The 17,501-nt window shown below is 46.3% G+C and overlaps 1 protein-coding gene and 1 non-coding gene across 7 annotated transcripts in view; both read right to left on the reverse strand.

Annotated features, from left to right (window-relative positions):
* Nucleotides 1-17,501, reverse strand: part of LOC106587346 (transcription factor 12) — a 95,026-nt gene that overhangs the window by 2,972 nt on the left and 74,553 nt on the right. For 4 of the 6 annotated variants that reach the window (XM_045709109.1, XM_045709110.1, XM_045709111.1 and 1 more), the window contains 11 exons: nt 15,569-15,668; nt 14,710-14,849; nt 13,969-14,113; nt 13,777-13,847; nt 9,307-9,451; nt 6,130-6,206; nt 4,107-4,292; nt 1,126-1,255; nt 813-978; nt 413-648; nt 139-295 (listed from right to left, as the gene is read on the reverse strand). In XM_045709109.1, the coding sequence (XP_045565065.1) occupies nt 150-295; nt 413-648; nt 813-978; nt 1,126-1,255; nt 4,107-4,292; nt 6,130-6,206; nt 9,307-9,451; nt 13,777-13,847; nt 13,969-14,113; nt 14,710-14,849; nt 15,569-15,668 (1,542 nt within the window). In that variant the 3' untranslated portion in view covers nt 139-149. Of the gene's footprint in view, nt 1-138; nt 296-412; nt 649-812; nt 979-1,125; nt 1,256-4,106; nt 4,293-4,821; nt 4,894-6,129; nt 6,207-9,306; nt 9,452-13,776; nt 13,848-13,968; nt 14,114-14,709; nt 14,850-15,568; nt 15,669-17,501 lie in introns of all 6 variants that reach the window. The other 2 variants (XM_045709114.1, XM_045709112.1) reach the window with 2 other exon arrangements.
* Nucleotides 9,068-9,152, reverse strand: LOC123730857 (small nucleolar RNA SNORD35). The gene has a single exon (XR_006762309.1). It is a non-coding gene; the product is annotated as a small nucleolar RNA SNORD35 (small nucleolar RNA).

The following is a 17,501-nucleotide window of genomic DNA, read 5'->3' on the forward strand; positions in this document are numbered from 1 at the left end:
AGGGGCAAAAACAGGAATAACTCAGTCACAAAATCTGATGTTTCACAAAGTAAGTAATATAGTATCTCATCACAGCTATTACTGACAGAGTGAGAGTGTGTGGATGGTGCTCCATGGAGATGTACCACTGTACTGTACCTGTGTGCTCCTCAGAGTCGGCCCATGGAGTTGGATGTATCGGTGAGGCCGGGGTGGACCCCATGGTGGGCCTGCTGGTCCCCAGAGATCCCATGGCCAGACACCTTCTCCTCCTCCCTCCTCTTAAGGCAGGCTGCTTTGGGGTTCAGATTCCGCTCTGCGTGTATAGAAACAGATGAACTTGTGTCATTACTCTTCATAAGCGGTGTTATAACTCTTCATAAGAGGTGTTATAACGCTTGTGTGTTACATGTGAGAGTGTAGGAATGCTGACCTCTGACTTGTTGCTCCAGGCTCAGTATGACTGCCACGGCCTGGTGCAGGATGAGCAGCTTGGTCTGGGGCTTCTCGCTCTTCAGGTGCAGCTGAACCATGCGGCCCAGCTCCTTGAAAGCCTCATTGATGTCTCGCACTCTCAGGCGTTCGCGGGCGTTGTTGGCCATCCTCCTCTCGCGCTCCCGCTCAGCCTTCTGCTCTGGGTTCAGGTTGTCATCATCCTCATTGATGCTGCTGCAGAGGGAGAGAGGCCCAGAGGCGCAACAGTAAGACTGAGGCTGATTGTTTTTGGCTATTCACATGATTGGACTCCAGGGAGATTTAGGGACATTCTAAGGGCACTGAATGTTTTAGACAGGTCAGAAAGATTCATGTTTGTGGTTATTAGGTTTATTTACCTTGTCCGTGTGCCTCCTCTGGGAGTCTTGATGTCTCTCTTGTCGCTTTCGTCTCCGGAGCCAAGGTCGTCGGAGGAGTGGCCATCATGCATGTCGTCTCTGTCCTGGTTCTCTACCTTCAGCTCCAGGGCTGCAGCCACCTGACCAGCCAGACCTGCAGCCAGACCTGCAACATGCAGACAAAGGTAGAGAATCAGTTCAAATGGAATCTGAGATCATTTACAGTCAACAGACATTTCACATGTAGTTATTTAGGTGTGTAGTGCAGAGATGGGATGGTCATGGGTGAAGCTGGGAGTGTGTCATATCATACCTCTGAATGTTTCCACTTGGTGGTTGAGTTCAGCGGTGGACATGCTGGACATGTTGGACATGGAGCCCACGCTGGGCGGCCCTCCGTGACTGTTGATCAAACTGCCAGCCTCATCCCGGTGAGAACCACCCTGTCAGAACACAGAGAGAGAGAGAGAGAGAGAGAGAGAGAGAGAGCAAGAGACAGAGACAGAGACAGAGACAGTACACGTTCAGCTGTAGGGAAGGGTCTGAATGAGCCTGGTACACTCAGGAAAGGAACGATTTCTATTCAACCAGAGAGAATGCTTTTATGACTCAGATATCTCACACTTGAAAAGCAGAGAGAGATAGAAAGAGAACTTTGTTGTTCAACTTCACTTTAGACTGACCTTCACAAATGGAATGCTGTTGCTGTCTGTTCAAAAAATAAATAATAACCTTACAGAGCATGGCTCAGAGCTTTGAAGGAGATTTTGTAGTCTACAAGCCGATGATGAGAACCTTGGTGGAAAACTGTCCATTGAAAACACTTGTAAAAATGCATGTTTGGCTTGGATTTCACAACAGGTTTTTCTAAACACTTGTCATGACAAATTGAACACAATGCCTGACCTTTCTGGTGAGCTAAACAATCATATTTCCTCATATTAAAAGCAGGATCTACAGGTGGAGCTGCAGTACAGGAGTCTGTTTCTGAGAACTAATGATGGTTCCCAAGTCCCTCAGTTCTGACACTGGGGGGTGCTTTGGTGCTGTAATTCACCATAACAAAATGTATAATTCATATTCAGGATAAGGGAAACACAAACACACATTTGTATTGCTGTATAATCTATTCATAATAACGAATGCAGTATGTGATGGTAAACCTATCCCCGTCTCTTTTCTTTCTGTTTTCATTTCTATTGCTTTTCTCTCTTGGGTTAGCCACGGTCATTATGTTCTGAGGGTTCTTCTTCCTCTTGTAGATACATCTATCACTGATCTATTTGGAAGCAATATAAGGCAAAACCCACTCCAAAAACAGACCATTTCTTTATTTTCCCCTCCATATTGGTTGTGAAACAGGGTCCTCCCACCATGCTGCATCACCATCGCTGTGCTCGCAGGGGTTTACCACATGTTCCCCACTCAGCTATCTGGTTCTCTTCTGGGAACTAGGGGAGGAGGAGAGGAAACCAGTACGGGGGGGTGTATCTTCCATTTTTCTTATGGAATGTGATCCCAAGTCACTGTTGGCCTCTGTTAACCCACTGCCCTCAAACCCTTCCCCTCCTCCCCACTACGCTAATCTCTGCATCGCTCTCAACAGGTGTCCAAACAAGTCTTTGTCTTGAGGAGGAGGAGGGGCGCGGGGGTGCTGGCGAGGGAAGAACGCTGCCATTTTCCTGGCTGGGCCTGATTACCATACAGCTGAGGACCTCTATTTGGGTGGAGACTGTGGCCTCAGGCGTGCGCTTCCTACCATTCAGATTTGTTGAGTTGAGTGCCATGCTGAGGTGGCTGAGCTCTGTCTGAGCGAGCAGCAGTCTGAGGGGACCCTCTCTCTCTCTACCACAGAGGAAGCTCTGTGTTCATGCAGACACAGCCAGTCCTCTTTTAGTCTCACAGCTCACCAACATCATCACTATAGTCCCTCAACACTAATGAGCACACCAAACTGAACTGCACCATGGGAGAACCACTAAAAAAGCATTTTTAGTCACAGACCAGTAAATACTATCCTGAGAGTTCCAAGGACCACAACACCAATATCAAAATGGCCATGACTGAAAACACATGGTGCGCTGGGACATTTTCTTCCTTCTACAGACAGAAACAAACCAGAAATACTAGTCCCTGTATTTAAATTATTCTGGGCAAAAGGGACACAGGCTCCAAGCTGCTGCGAAGGCTGTCAAATGTTGTAAACTTGTCTGTAAAATGGCACTGGTTTTAGTTTTGGCAGTACAGATACAGGAGCACCAACTCCAATAAATGAACAGTCAGGGGAGAAGTAGTACGGCAGAAATACAGAACACATCCAAACCTTGTCCACTTGAAAATTGGATATGATTGTTACCATAGGCCAGGGATCAAATGCCTCCTAATTTTCTTGTGGGTTTGTTGGCCCGATTACCATGTGAGTAATGCAAGGACTAGTCTCACAGATGCTACTCTTCAGCAAGAATGTTTACTAATCAGCCAGTGGTAGGGGGACAGGTTCCTGTGAGGAGCTGGGACTGAGGCTGAGGTCTGGACAGTAAATGATGAGGTAAGGAAACGCTGAGCATGTTTCAGTCCTCGGCATCCTCCCCTCAATGCCTCCATCCATTTTCTTAGAAAAGGGAGTTTAATCCAAGAGGATCTTAATCCAACCCTCCACCCACGTACGCCAGGACTGATTCAGAAAATTCAGGAAAAATATGGCCTAAATTATTTCCCATCACCTAGGGATTAGTGTAGAACTGTCTCCCTCTGTTGAAACTTCCACTACAGATATGCTCAAATCCCTCTCCTCTCCGATATGAAATAGTTCAGATGGAGGATGGGCAAACACATTATGCTCTGCACCGAGACCTGCATCCCCTCGTTCCCCAGGAGCCGCCTCATAGGAGTGCAACTGACAAACACTTTCCAGACCAAAGCAGAACTTCACTCCATTTTGCCTGGTTTTCTCATTCAACCCTGTATATGAGGTCTTTCTTAAGGAGAGTAAGCCTTCAGGCCAACCATTACACATATGGAAAGTATGTGAGTTTAAATTAAACTGCTCTCTGTGGAAAAAGGCAGCGTTTTTGCACATGGCTGTGGACTCATTCTGAACAGGTGGCCAAGGCTTGTTTATTAGCCTATTTGGAGAAACGCAACGCAAAAGCACATATGCCTCTCCTCAGTCGAAAAAACAGACTTTCTTTTAAGTATTCAAAGTCAATTCTTAAGTTGCAAAACACATGAAACATAATATCCTTAACATCTAAAACACTCAAGATATTTTTCTTCTGCAAAGTTAATTCATACCATAGCTGCTGTCCGACTAGCAACCAATCCGGCGGCAGGGAAGTTTGCTCCGAGGGTTGCAATTGGCCCGTTCTGTCCCAGCAGGCTGTGTATGTCGCTGGGCAGACTGGTGGTGGAGCCCACGGCATGGTTCCGCAGGACGAGGATGGCATCATCCAGTCTATCCAGTCGATCCTCCATCCGAGACTGGGAGGACCGAGAGAGAAGAGGGGAGGGGAGAGGGGGGCGAAGAACAGGAGAGAGGACAGAGCAGTTTACTATAAGCACATTAGGACCAAAAAAATGGAGGACATTGTGATTTTATGGCGTGATCTTGGTTTGAAAAAAACACCACAGGGATAATAAAAGCATAAAAGAAAGACACTCAAAAACAGATGAAGATAGGGACACAAGGGATGCATGTGTTCATAACAGACAAGCATCCTCATTTGTATCTATAGAAACTGATAAACGGGCTGGCACACCACTCATTTGGAGCACCATGACTATTCATTTGGTATTAAAGCATCTTATGCTCCTAAGCTGATTACTGCAAGCTGAAATGTCAAAATAGAAATAATAAACAACAATACAAAGCATGGCAACAAAACATTTGAAACTCCAATTAAATGGAACGGAACAGTGGCCAAGCTGGTGAAAGAAAGAAAAACAACTAAGGATGTGAAAAGGTGTCAAACACTGATGGGTAAAGTCTCCATCTAAAGGACAGGAGTACCTCGCATACATCCTTTAAGAATGACATGGCATCCTGGAGATGCTCATGAAGCTGCTGATGGACTCGAGTTTTCTGCCAAAATCAGATAGAACAGGAAAGCATGTGAGCACAAATAAACATTAGTGGAAGAGCCAGAGATAGTGTAGACTGAGATAGAAGGACGGAGATAGTGTCGACTGAGATAGAAGGACGGAGATAGTGTCGACTGAGATAGAAGGACGGAGATAGTGTCGACTGAGATAGAAGGACGGAGATAGTGTCGACTGAGATAGAAGGACGGCGATAGTGTCGACTGAGATAGAAGGACGGAGATAGTGTCGACTGAGATAGAAGGACGGAGATAGTGTCGACTGAGATAGAAGGACGGAGACAGTGTCGACTGAGATAGAAGGACGGAGATAGTGTCGACTGAGATAGAAGGACAGGAGATAGTGTCGACTGAGATAGAAGGACAGGAAATAGTGTCGACTGAGATAGAAGGACGGAGATAGTGTCGACTGAGATAGAAGGACAGGAGATAGTGTAGACTGAGATAGAAGGACAGGAAATAGTGTAGACTGAGATAGAAGGACAGAGATAGTGTCGACTGAGATAGAAGGACAGGAAATAGTGTAGACTGAGATAGAAGGACAGAGATAGTGTCGACTGAGATAGAAGGACAGAGATAGTGTAGACTGAGATAGAAGGACAGAGAAAGAGGAGAGTCAGACAGAGACAGACATATGGTAACTAATCACTGTGTCAGGCAGCCTCAAAACTGTGGTCCTGTGTAGATAATAACTCCTGACCCCTCGTCCTCTCCTCCCACCATGAGGTCCCATCCCTCCCACATATTCGCCGTTCACACTGGTCATAGATTTGGTCACTTCACAAAAATCCCATTGTAGGTGGCATTCAAATATAGTGGGTAAATATTTATCCCCACAGCCGATGGTGTGAATGTGTGATGTGGGCGTCAGGCCGCGTGGGGTGAAAACTGATCCCAAGCCGTGTTTCTGGTCCGCAGACGGACAGGCAACTAGCGCAGGAATCCTGGAGCAGTGGTGGTTCAGTCAACGCAACAGCTGCCAGGCTCCCCAGCCCCCCCAAGCCCACCCTGGCCCACGGAGTAGGGGACAGATGGCAGGAGACACGCCCCAAGGGACGGGTATTGTTCAGCAGCACCCCCAACGCCGACATTTGTCAGCCAAGAATCTTCATGTAATGCTACCCTGCCCGACGCGAGAGAACCCATCTACTGTGTGCGTGTCCATTAAAAAGTGCTCAGGGTGTGGGGGAAGGGAAGAGAGGGGGGGCAGGGAGACTTACCAGTGAGTGCAGGGAGTTCTCATAGTTGGGGGAGGAGGGGCTCTGTCCGGCTGCACCACGCGACCATTGGTTGGTACCTGAGAGAGACAGAGGGAGAACCACAGTTATCCACCTGACATGGCTGATTCAGACATCCCAACATGGCCAATGATAAGAGACCTGCATCCTGCATCCTGCTCCACTCTACAGGGGCTGACTGACACACAGCACATCCACATCCTGTCTGGTCTCTTGTTGTTATGCTGTGAGAGGTATTTTCAGCATTGGGGTTCAGCTGCATCATTTCCTGGTGACTGGGCTGCATCCTGAAACATGAGCCAGGGCCGTGGGTGGAAGGCCTCAACATACACCAGCACACTGGGACACACTGGGACATGGCCTACATGTACATCCGCTCATTAATGAGCTAATAGCCCAGGGAACAAAGTGAACAGTGATAAGAGGCCCGGCTGGGACAGAGGCTGTCTTCCACTGACACTGACAGAGTGATTCTTCCACGACAAAAGGAGTCCCTTACTCCATCCAATGAGCCAGAAAGTTCCAGAAGGCTCTAGCAAGGCTGCACTCGTGGGTGCTCCTCTTGTCCGCTGATCTAAGCCTGATGTGATTGGCTGACAAGCTTCCAGGGGTCACGACACAAATATCCTCTGACCAATCACATGCCAAGCTGAGGTATAGTGTAACAGTCCAACAGCTCCGTGCCAAAACACGCAGGCCAAGACAGACTCAGAGACATGACCTGAATTAACTTTCCATTCTGAGATTCTAGAGACAACCAAGAGACGGCAATAGTCCAAACAAATGGTGGAAACATCTAATTAAGGAATTCCATTCTGTCCCAGACTGGGTAATCTCTAGAGCACATTTGAATTTTACATAAAGCAGAGGGGATCACAATGTGTGGGAATGGTTATCCTGGTTATCAGTACATGAAATGTGCAATGGCACATACAAAACAAATAAACTCAATTTGATTAGTGTGAAAATAAAATAATCTTCTTATCAAATTGAGGTATCCAATGCAACAAAATATATTTTTATTTGTCTCTTTATCTTAGCCAATGTCTGAAATATTCCAACTAACAAACAGTGCACCAGGAGGTAATGCATTACACCAAGCCTGTTGTGTGCACATGAGAACAGTTCAAGTCTCCTTAATCGATTGTGACAATGAGGAAACCTCCCAGGTTATTTATACTGGGCTGTGTTAGTGAGCCAGCCCCAGCTATGGGCCCTCACTATACCGCCTGGTCTCCATTACTGTGGCAGGAGGCCAACACCCAGCCCACATACTGTAGCATACTCTACAGATGGATACATTGTTTAGCTTACCTCTCATTCTCTCATTTAGGCTGTTTGTCAAAATCAACAGCAGGCCCCATTTTCTCCCTGTTCTCCTCTAAAATGGTATTTCAGTATTTGAGAGAGAAAGATCGGGAACTGGGAGATCGCTAGCTAATGTCAGTTTGTTTCTGAAAAACACTAGGATTACATATCCACTTGACCTGGGGGAACTGTTTCCATCAATTCATCGTCAGCAGTGTAAACTAAGCATTAGTCCTCTTCTGAGAGAAAGTCTCTTCACACAAAGGTCCTGGAAAAGCCAGGCTTTAATTAAAAGGCTATTAAAAGTAACTTTGGAACAGGAAATGAGGGAGCCTCTCTGCTCAGCCTCAGCGTTTCCCTGGCATGAACCAAACAGGAAGTACTCATAACTAAGCCTCCCTGGGCCTCTGGTCCCCACGTGGAGGAGAGGAGGAGGAGGAGGAGAGGGCTAATTGAACACACCAGCCAGAGTTGAATTGAGCAGCACCAGGGTGTATATCTGTTCCTGCCTGGTTGGGTTATGAAAGTAGCTAATCCTAATGAACAGATGGAACAATTTGTGGTTAATCTGAACATCTTGCCAAATCATGCCCCAACTGACCTCTAAGTAATGCCCCCTATTCTAATTAACAAACTTCAAAGAAATAAATGGATATTAAATCGCAAAACATGAAATACATTTTCAATCATCCCAGTTGCCCTTTTAAGCTACATTCAATTTCATTTTTATGGAGGCGTTCTATTCAACTAATGGCAACAGATTTGGAAATGTACTTTTGGGAAGGGTTTTGGACAAAGGCAGATGTTTATTCATATGGAAAGTCATGGATGTGGAGTATTTGTTTTGCATTTGTAAATTGAACAGAAACTGTAGATTCACTGAGGATTATGATTGTAAAGAGAAACTCTGTTTCACATTGTAACAAAAGCTGGTGCCCTTGGTATCATGTTGTCTCATTATTTATATAACAAAACAATCCACACCCAAATAACTGGTGCTCTCAATCTCCAGGTGACAGGAACTTCACTGATATAATCTAAATGGGTGTTGGCATTCTATCTCTGTCCTCCCAAGTAGGGCATGCTGCCCTGAGGCCTGGCTGGCTGAGGTGTAAAGAGGGTGCGTGAGGGGTCGGCATCCCTCTTTGTGAAGCCGATATAATCCTCCTCATCAGCTGAGTCACTGTCGCTCCTCGGGCAGAAAAATGAGGCCCTTTGCAGGCCGGTCGGTCCATGGGGGGAACAGCTGTCCACAGACCAGGGCAACAGCTGAGGACGAGGGGGGCATACGTGGAGACAGCTGTCGCCACTACATCACCACACACGGCACAACTGCCCACTAAAACAACACGCTGGGCTTTCCCTCTCTCTCTCTCTCTCCTCTGCCAGAGTGTCTCTCACAATTATTAAATGTCCCTTGCACATTGCTCTGCTACTTATGGACCCAGTTTCAGGGAAACTGATTATCTGAATTATCTGGTTGGTTATCTGGTAGAATGAATGCAGTGACTGAGAGGAGAGGATGTCAAACTCTAAGATAGTCTCTTGGCCCCCTTCAGCAACTGAAGAGAGCTGACTCCTTATCACTATGTAGCTAGGCGTTGTCTGGGGGTAAACTGCAACAGCTGTCGCCATGAGGCAATGTCGTCAAAGTCACAGAGACTCTGAAAACCATCGTGAGATAAACATCACTTGCAGTGTTCACCTACAGTACTAAGACAGAGCCGTATCAAGGAAGCAGTGTGAATGCTCTGAGGAAACAATAACCACCATCTCTCCATGGCATTGGGACTAGTTTAGGCTGGTATATTGCTAAAGTGCAGTAGATCAGAGTGCAGACTGATGTTCTACCTGCCCTTCCAGAGGGGGCGCCGGTGGTCACCACTGTACCTGCTGAGGCGGCAGCACCTGCTGTGCCAGTCAGGGGCGATGGAGATCCTACAGGGGTGGAGGGGTTGGATGGAAAACTACTGCTGGTGTGGTCAGGTGAGTAAATCTGTGGAGAGAGGGGAGAGAGAGAGGGGAAGAAGGAGAGGATGACGACAGGAGGGAGAAAGAGAGAGATCCGTCAGTAAGGCAGAACATGCAGCTCTTTAAAATCACAACCTATCGTTTCCCCATACTTTTTATAGCCTGTGTCACCATCCTTCCGCCGGCGCACGGCCGAAATTGGCTCATCAATTCTGGGGATTTTCCAACCGGGGAGCCCATAAAACTGTTCAGAGCATACATATGGGCCTTTAACGGTGAGCAGTGGCTTCAGTGAAAGCAAAATAAAAGGGTACCTCAAACCATATTCACTGCGACACCTGAAGGCTCTGACCAGTCTAGTGCCCCCCCAACTCTGATTAGTGTTGTTTTATTTAGATCTCCCCCACTAGCCACAACATAGATAATATCATACAAATACTGTATCTAGAGTCATATATGGCTGATACACTATTAGAGGAGAAAGTCAACGTCTTTAAACAGGAACAAAGCGGTTGAAATCCTTTAAAGCTAAAGTGTACTAACATCTGCCCTAAATCCCATTAATATCTTTCTAACATGGTGCTATATAACTCCAGTATAAACCCAGGGTGGAGTGCTAGATAAGGGAGGTGACGAGAGAGGGAATGCCCAGCCATAGACAGGGAGATATACAAAGGCCAGCATTAATCCCCCAATAGTGAATGAGCGGAGGGGGTTATCCTGAATGAGCTGCACCACCGCACCTCTCCATGCTAGACCACGCCCTGAACTGAGCCCCAGTGAAACTGGAAGAGTAGTATACACTCAGATCGGACCAGTTGAGGTGTCTTGTATGGACTATAAAAAACAATGTCTCCTCAATGGCAGAAGAGCTCTGTTACCATACCGTAGCATGTACAGACCTTCCACTGTGTTTGTGGGGAATGTAAAGCTTAGGTCAGTGAGGTTTTAGGGCGACATGACTATCATGAGAGAGAGCGAGAAAGAGAGAGCGAGAAAGAGAGAGCGAGAAAGAGAGAGCGAGAAAGAGAGAGCGAGAAAGAGAGAGCGAGAAAGAGAGAGGATGATGTGATTCTGAAGCACACAGATTAAATCTTTAAAACTTTCACAGGGATTTCATTTGTTTAGAGAAATGCTGGATTAAAGCAGACAACACATCCCTGATTTGTTCCCTTTAAAAGGATAGTTTGTGCCATAATGGAAAGTGTCCCAGTAAACCAGGGTATTAGAGGTTTGATTCCCACTAATTAGCAGAGGCAGTAGATCCAGAAGGATTTCCCTCCAAGTAAACATCACATCCTACTCATAGGAAACCGTTTAACTTCAGTAAACACAATGGAATGCCGTTATTAATAATCTTCTCTTTTAAGCTTGATCACCAAGCTTTTGTGTTTCAATCAACTTTTGAAAATCCAAATGGTTTGGCTATTGCATGTCACTCTGTGTACCAAAAGAGATGTTTTTCCCTGTGGGGATTTATACACGCTTCTTCTCTATTCTTTTAAAATCACATTTCTCAGTCAAAAGCATTTGTCACTGTTCAGTATCTTTACCCTGAGACACTCAATCCTGTTGAGAAGTAATGACCATCAACTGTGATCACAAGTGTATGTCTCAAATCAATGGGACTCAAAACGAATTAGCCAATATCTCTTCTCTTTCCAAAGCGGGCCGTCTATAGCCGTGACTCCTGACCCTGCAATATACAACGGGCCATTCTTCTGGTCCCGGGCTACTTCTGCTGTATTCAAACTGCAACACGACTCATTTTACCAACAACAAATGAGGCTCCGCCTCCTCATCGGTCACGCTCCCCTGGGCAGCGGGGGGCCAATAAGCATGGCCCGTTTAAAAGGCCGGAGAACAAAAGGCCCACAAAGGGTGGCCCGCAGAGTTGAGCCACAGCAGTTAGGAACCCCCATCGCTCCCCCTGGCCTCCCCACCCCCCTTGTCTCACCCCAGCTCAACTGTGTCCATTTCACTGCAGCTTTGTCATGTTAATAGAATTGAGTCTGCGAATACAAAAATACTTAATTTGTGATTATCATACACCTTCACACACACTTTTCTCTTTCGGGTGTGCACCACTGAGCCATAGCACTTCCCAATGTAAACCCATTACGCTTTTACACATCTTACTTCTCTCACTTTTTACTAGGAATAAAAGCTAGGGTCAGTTTCATTTCTCTGAGGTGAGATACACTTTATAGTCAAAATTATATGGACTCCCCTTCAAATTAGTGGTTTTGGCTATTTCAGCCACACCCATTGCTGACAGGTGTATAAAATCGAGCACACAGCCATGCAATTTCCAAAGTCAAACATTGGCAGTAGAATGCCCTTGGGGCGGCAGGTAGCCTAGTGGTTAGAGTGTTGGGCCAGTAACCGAAAGGCTGCTAGATCGAATCCCCGAGCCGACAAGGTAAAAATCTGCTTCCTGAACAAGGCAGTTAACCCACTATTCCTAGGCCGTCATTGTAAATAAGAATTTGTTTTTAACTGACTTGCCTAGTTAAATAAAGGTAAAAGAAATAAAATAGTGGCACAGTCATAGGATGCCACCTTTCCAACAAGTCAGTTTGTAAAATGTCTGCCCTGCAAGAACTGCCCCAGTCAACTGTAAGTGCTGTTATTGTGAAGTGAAAACGTCTAGAAGCAACAACGACTCAGCCGCGAAATGCTAGGCCACACAAGCTCACAGAACGGGAAGCTCACAGTGCCGAAGCGCGAAGCATGTAAAAATAGTCTGTCCTTGGCTGCAACACTCACTACCGAGTTCCAAATTGTCTCTGGAAGCAACGTCAACACAATAACTGTTCGTCGGGAGCTTCATGAAATGGGTTCCCATGGACGAGCAGCAGCACACAAGCCTAAGATCACCATGCGCAATGCCAAGTGTCGGCTGGAGTGGTGTTAAGCTCACTGCCATTGGACTCTGGAGCAGGGAAACACGTTCTCTGGAGTGATGAATCACGCTTCACTATCTGGCAGTCCAACAGACTAATCTGGGTTTGGCAGATGCTATGAAAATGCTACCTGCCCCAATGCATAGTGCCAACTGCATAGTTTGGTGGAGGTGGAATAATGGTCTGTGTCTGTTTTTCATGGTTTGGGCTAGGCCCCTTAGTTCCAGTGAAGGGAAATCTTAATGCTACAGCATACAATGACATACTTGACAATTCTGTGCTTCCAACTTTGTGGCAACAGTTTGGGGAAGGCCCTTTCCTGTTTCAGCATGACAACACCCCCATGCAGAAAGCGAGGTCCATACAGAAATGGTTTGTCGAGATTGGTGTGGAAGAACTTAACTGGCCTACACAGAGCCCTGACCTCAACCCCATCGAACACCTTTGGGATGAATTGGAACACCCAACCTCACTAATGCTCTTGTGGCTGAATGGAAGCAAATCCCCACAGCAATGTTCCAACATCTAGCGGAAAGCTTTCCCAGAAGAGTGGAGGCTGTTATAGCAGCAAAGGGGGGACCAACTCCATATTAATGCCCATGATTTTGGAATGAGATGTTCAACAAGCAGGTGTCCACATACTTTTGGTCATGTAGTGTATATTAGGCCGGGTTACAGATGAGTTCCGGGAGTTATTAAAATGAGAAATAATCAGTAAGAGGAGGGACAGAAGAGCTCTCTGTGAGGTTCTGTGGCTGTTGAAACCAAGAGGGCTCTAACTGGAAGGAGGACATATTCATCCTCAGTAGCACAAAGGTTTATGAGTTACTGTGTGTCAAACGTGCAGGGAGACATGATCGAAAATGGAACAAATACCAAGGCTGGATTATTCAAACTGGTGCGTAATATTTTTTTTACAATTTCCTTTCTTGTATACTCAGAGATTAAGTCTACAATTATCCAGGCTTAGGCCCAGAAACAACTGCAAACACATCCCTCTGGGCTTATTTAATCAGCATTCACTATAGCACTTAATACCCATCGTGACCACCGAGGTCACTTCCTTTACAGACTGAAGAGGGCCATTAATATAATGCACCATCTCAATTTAACACAAGAATAAAAAATATATTTGATATTAAAGTGAGTGGAGAAGGTACTGTAGTCAAGAACACAGGATTCACACCCAGAGAGGGGACCAACCTAGAGGGGATATCCGCAGAGGATTCCTAACCATCCATGTAAGCCTAACGCCTCAATCAAACTGGCATTCAGAGGGAGAGAGTGCAATTTTAAGTGCTGCATGGATTGTGCCTCCATTTACAAGTAAACCAATAGGGCTTACTCCCAACAACCTCTGTGGATTTGTAACATGGTTTCTATCTAAATCTCTTTTGAGGCTTTCCCATTTCCCCGGAGGAGAACAGGGGTGTGCTGTACTCACCGAAGCCAATGCTTTGCCCAGTGCATCTCCAGTCTGCTGGCTTCCAGTGGCGTTCCCCCGATTTGCAGCAACTACAGAAACAAGGAGAGGACATTTATAACACAGAGCTTAGATTAAAGAAGAGAACATCATTATAGGAATTTATCTCGCCTATTGATATTTAAGAGTAGATCAACCAAATATTTGCCGTACCCATGACCCCGTCGGTGGTGTTGACAGGCGGCGTGTGTGTTGGGTTAACGAATGGTGAAGTGCTGGCGTTGCTGCGGTGGAAGCTGGACATTGGAGGAAGACTGGCATGGATGTCTGTTGGCGACACAGAGTGTGGAGGGTAATTCTGAAAGAGACAAAACACATGTTCATCAGGACAAAGCAATATTGTGTGAGCATACACTTGTTCAGTGGTAAGAATAGCATTGTGCATGGTGAAAAAATATCACTTGATAAAAGAGAGGTTATATGAATGTGGAGCCCAGACAGACAGAGGGCTTTGGTTGGGCAGCAGCTGCAGGCTCCCTGTGAGTCCCACTGAGACACAGTGGGCAGACAAAGCAGATGAAACACTGATAGAGGGGGTCAGCCGTGTCTTACACAGATACTGCCCAGACAGCAACATCAGATAGAGAGATAGCCAGGCCACAGCTCACACCAACCACTCTCACTACGGGCTCAGCAGAGAGGAGGGGATGTGCTCTGATGGGGCAGAACAGGACATGGAGGCTGAATACACATCAGTCACAGTGTTTCCCCTAGCTAGACTTTTTCTGTAGGCAGGGTGGGCAATATTATGGGCTGCAATATTGCACACCACAAATATTCAATTGAAACCAATGCAAGCCAAATGTTTTATGACCATGGGGCAATAGAGCTTAACGGAGACTGTCTAAGAATAGGTAGGGGAAACATTGAGAAATCACTAGCTGGGCTGCTTACCAGGCGGTCATGTGAGTGCATGTTGACGTAATTTCCTGACTGCGGCATGTGAGATGAAGATCCTCCCAGCATTCCTCCATAACTAGGCTGGTTGATCCCATTGGAGGAATTCCACGGATCAGAAGAGTTGTGGGTCCCATCTAATGACAACAAACAGAGTTGAGTTGAAATCCGTCTTGAGTTTCATCCCTATTCTTTACAGTATAATGACTCATGTAACAAAAGGATCAACCAATTGAAGAGACATCCTGGATTTGATTCCAGGAGGGAACAATGACATTTTAATGGCTTTAGTTTAATAACCAAAGTCAAGTTTACATAAAATGCAATATGCCTGAACTGCCATGAAGCAAACCACAACACCAAACCACAACACACAGCTTGATTATGAGAGCCCAGAGAGACCTTTCCACAGAGGGCAGTCCCCCTCCTCTCTGCTGAGTTGCTGGATCACACAAGGGGGTTGTTCACTCTCCCAGTCTGGTTTTAGGACTGAAACACAAGCCCTGTCCTGGACACAGCTGAGATAACACTAAGCCTCCCTTGGCTAACAGAAACCAACCCGATCCCTTCAAAGACCAGCGACTCTGACCAGGCTCAGTGAAATACTGTCTACCAGAAGAAAGAAATTGCTAAATCGAGCTGAACATTTGAAACTGTTTAGCAACATCAGAGAGTGACTACAGAGAGAGTAACTACGTGTGATGTTAGGATGTTTGTCCAGAAAAATTTTCTCATGGGTCCACTGTCTATCAACAGGCAGGGGAAGACATTGACAGTGCCTCAGATTGAACAAAACCGATAATACTGGCATCTTTAGACTCCATGACAGAGACTGTCTTAAGTCAGAATCACTTACCAAAGAAAGTGCTTGCAAACATACTGCTGGGGGGTTTGGGAGATGAGTAGGAGGGAGAATCTCTGTTGAAGTCTTCTGTGTTGGGAGACGGGGCATACACCTGCCAAAAGAAAACAGACATTATTAACATGAATAACAACAGCAGGTGCACAGGGCAGCCTAGCATTTTGCCCAAGTCATTAACCTCTAAGACGTAGCTTGTGACTGTTCTCTGTATGTGGCAGGAGCATTATGATGATGATTTGGTTGAGTTATTAGGATGATGTTGAAGAGGAACAATTCTAATGCCCCACCACCCTGCCTGGTGGGTTGATCACAATCTAAAGCCAGTGCATTAAGGACGGCTTCATTAACCATCATTAGACGCAAACGAGTATCTTCGCCTAAATGTGTCCCTATTCCTTACACGACTGTCATTTGTAAAGTAGCGCTGTATGTTGAAGCCGGAATCATGTCTACTTTAATGAATGTAGTGAACAAACTGAGCTGTGCCAGTTTAAGAAGCCAGTGGTGTGGCAGCTGGGCTCATTTGGAAGGCTCGTGGAGGGAGGACCGGATTATCAGGGGGTGTTTCCATTTCAGATTGTCTCAGCTCTTAATGGAACTATAATGACACCAGCACACACAAGCGTTCATAAAAACACTGCAAATTGCAGCTCGCCAAAGAAACAGAAATCAAATCAGAAAATCAAATATGGAGCCTATGCTTTTCTTTATTTTGCTACCTGGCTGTGAGCTGGCGAGGGATCGAGGGAGGGGATGAGCGGTGAGGCACAGAGGGCTGTTGTGCAGCTGTGGCTGTGCCAGGTTGGGTGGGAGGATCAAAGGGTCGTGAGGCCAAACATTAGTGATGTGGTCTCTGACTTCATCCACTCCAGATGGAGGGAGAGAGAGCAAGGGAGAGAGAGCTAGTGAACTCACCACGCCACAAAGAGGGCCGGTCCCTCAACCCTAACACTATCACCATGCAGCACAAATCACTACCAGACCTGCCACCCAGCCCCCCCCCCCCTATCCTCTAGTCACCAGCAACATAAATTCATTTTTTAATGACCTAATGGCATACTCATCTGTTTGTGTGAACAGAGCCCTTCAAGAACTTCAAAGGTTGCTTCCTAATGCAACAAGATGTGTCAGTGGGCTTGGAGAGAATGTTTTGTTGTCCTACTGAAGTATAATCATCTTATTTACGAGACACAACCCCAACAAACTTCATTCGTCATCACTTTACTACGTATGTCAAGAGAAAGACACACACATACTCACTCACACACGTGAATGACATATCAGTCAGTCAGCTTAGCCAACACTCAGGGCCATGGGGTCTTGCTGAGCAAGCAGTGTGAGTGTGAGCATGTGATTAGCTGTGTGTGTAACTCCAGCACCCTGTGTACATGTCGTTTAGCAGGGAGGGGATCTCTTGGCTCCTCTGGCTCCCACATGTGACCCAGGGTGTGGGGACTCCCGTGGTGATTCCAGGTTAGCCTCACACAGGAGCCCTGGCTTTGTCCCAGTCTGAGCCTCAATGGGCAGCATATGGCGGTGGATGATGCTAATTGTCCTCTTTACACTGGGCTAGCCAGTCAAGGCATTAATAAAACACCCAAACACCGGGGGCCTCATTCCCCTAGCCTCTGGAGGAGAGGGCCCGCCTGGGTTTCCTTTTACTACCACATGAATTAAAGAGACATCACTCAGAGCGCGGGCCAGCAGGACCAGCACAGTTGTTGGAGTTTGGGTGTTTAGTTTCTGTATATTTTCCGCATCACGTTTAATTTAAGAATATCTGTAGCCACCATAATCCATAAGCAATCATTAATTCAGGGTTTGTTGCTCATACACTGAGCTTACTCATGTTTGACTTAATATCAACAAGCATGAGATTTCACTGTCAGATTGGAGAGAATGGGGACAGTAGATTCTTGGCAGAGCT

Source organism: Salmo salar, chromosome ssa26 (assembly GCF_905237065.1).
Source record: "Salmo salar chromosome ssa26, Ssal_v3.1, whole genome shotgun sequence".
Lineage (NCBI taxonomy): Eukaryota > Metazoa > Chordata > Actinopteri > Salmoniformes > Salmonidae > Salmo > Salmo salar.